Source organism: Asparagus officinalis, chromosome 8, assembly GCF_001876935.1.
Source record: "Asparagus officinalis chromosome 8, Aspof.V1, whole genome shotgun sequence".
Lineage (NCBI taxonomy): Eukaryota > Viridiplantae > Streptophyta > Magnoliopsida > Asparagales > Asparagaceae > Asparagus > Asparagus officinalis.
In genome coordinates, this window is record NC_033801.1 from 50,914,659 (window position 1) to 50,915,688 (window position 1,030).

A 1,030-nucleotide genomic window follows, 5' to 3' on the forward strand; every position below is an offset into this window, starting at 1 on the left:
CCCGCCGGTGCCTCTGCAGGGGCGTGCCAGCGCAGGAGACGACGTTCTGCCCTGCGGCGCCAGAGTGAGGAAGAATCAGCAGGTGATGTACAATTCGTACGCCATGGGGAGGTCGGAGAGGATTTGGGGGGAGGACGCGAGGGAGTTCAAGCCGGAGAGGTGGCTTGACGGGGAGGGGGTCTTTCAGCCTGTGAGTCCGTATCAGTACCCCGTGTTTCACGCGGGGCCGAGGATGTGTCTGGGGAAGGACATGGCGTACATACAGATGAAGGTGGTGGTGGCGAGCGTGATGGAGAGGTTCGAGGTGGAGGTGGTGGACGTCGAGAAGGTGAGGGAGCCGGAGCTGGTGTTGATTATGAAGATGAAAGGGGGGTTGAAGGTCTGGGTCAGGGAGAGGGAGGAGATCGACCCTTCGAGTTGAGCTGGCTATCGGATCAACGCAGTCTCCTGATGATGAAGTACTGAAAATCAAATTATGTTTCGATTACGAAGCGAAAATAAAATTATGTCGGTAACGAAGTTAGCTATAGATCTGGGGAGGAGCAACATTGATTAGATGTTGTACATCTTTGTATTTGGGTTGATGCCTTTTTTATCTTAAGGCATTTATCAGCTTCCGGAGGTACAGAATGAATGTGTAATGTTTTCCGATCATCAATCGCGCGTTCTTATTTTATGAACCCCGTGAATGATATCGCATCCGCTTTTCTACGCTCATGGTTGCAAAGGGTGACTAATAATCTGTTTGGTTGTTGTTGGTAAAGTTGTGTATTTATGACACAACTTGGAAAGTTGTTGTCCACCGTATCAATTTTACTTTTATACTTTTCTTTGTTTGTTTTTTATTCCATTGGAATCATAAATTGCTTGTTTGGTTTGTAAATAGCTTTGCTACAGGGACCCAAACTATGGAACCAATAAAATGGACAAGTGAAGTGTCCCCCTCCTATTGGATAATGAATTGGCCATCATTAATGATGACCAACTCATTATCCAATAGGAGGGGGACACCTCGCTTGTCCCCCCTATT

General features: G+C 47.6%; 1 protein-coding gene across 1 annotated transcript; it reads left to right on the forward strand.

The window, feature by feature from the left end:
* LOC109822534 (cytochrome P450 94C1-like) lies at positions 7 to 654 on the forward strand. The gene has a single exon (XM_020388752.1). It carries the CDS (start codon positions 86 to 88, stop codon positions 419 to 421), a length of 336 nt encoding a protein of 111 aa, XP_020244341.1. The 5' UTR covers positions 7 to 85; the 3' UTR covers positions 422 to 654.

Coding starts and splice junctions, on each gene's coding strand:
- LOC109822534 (XM_020388752.1), top strand. CDS start 86: ATGTACAATTCGTACGCCATGGGGAGGTCGGAGAGGATTTGGGGGGAG.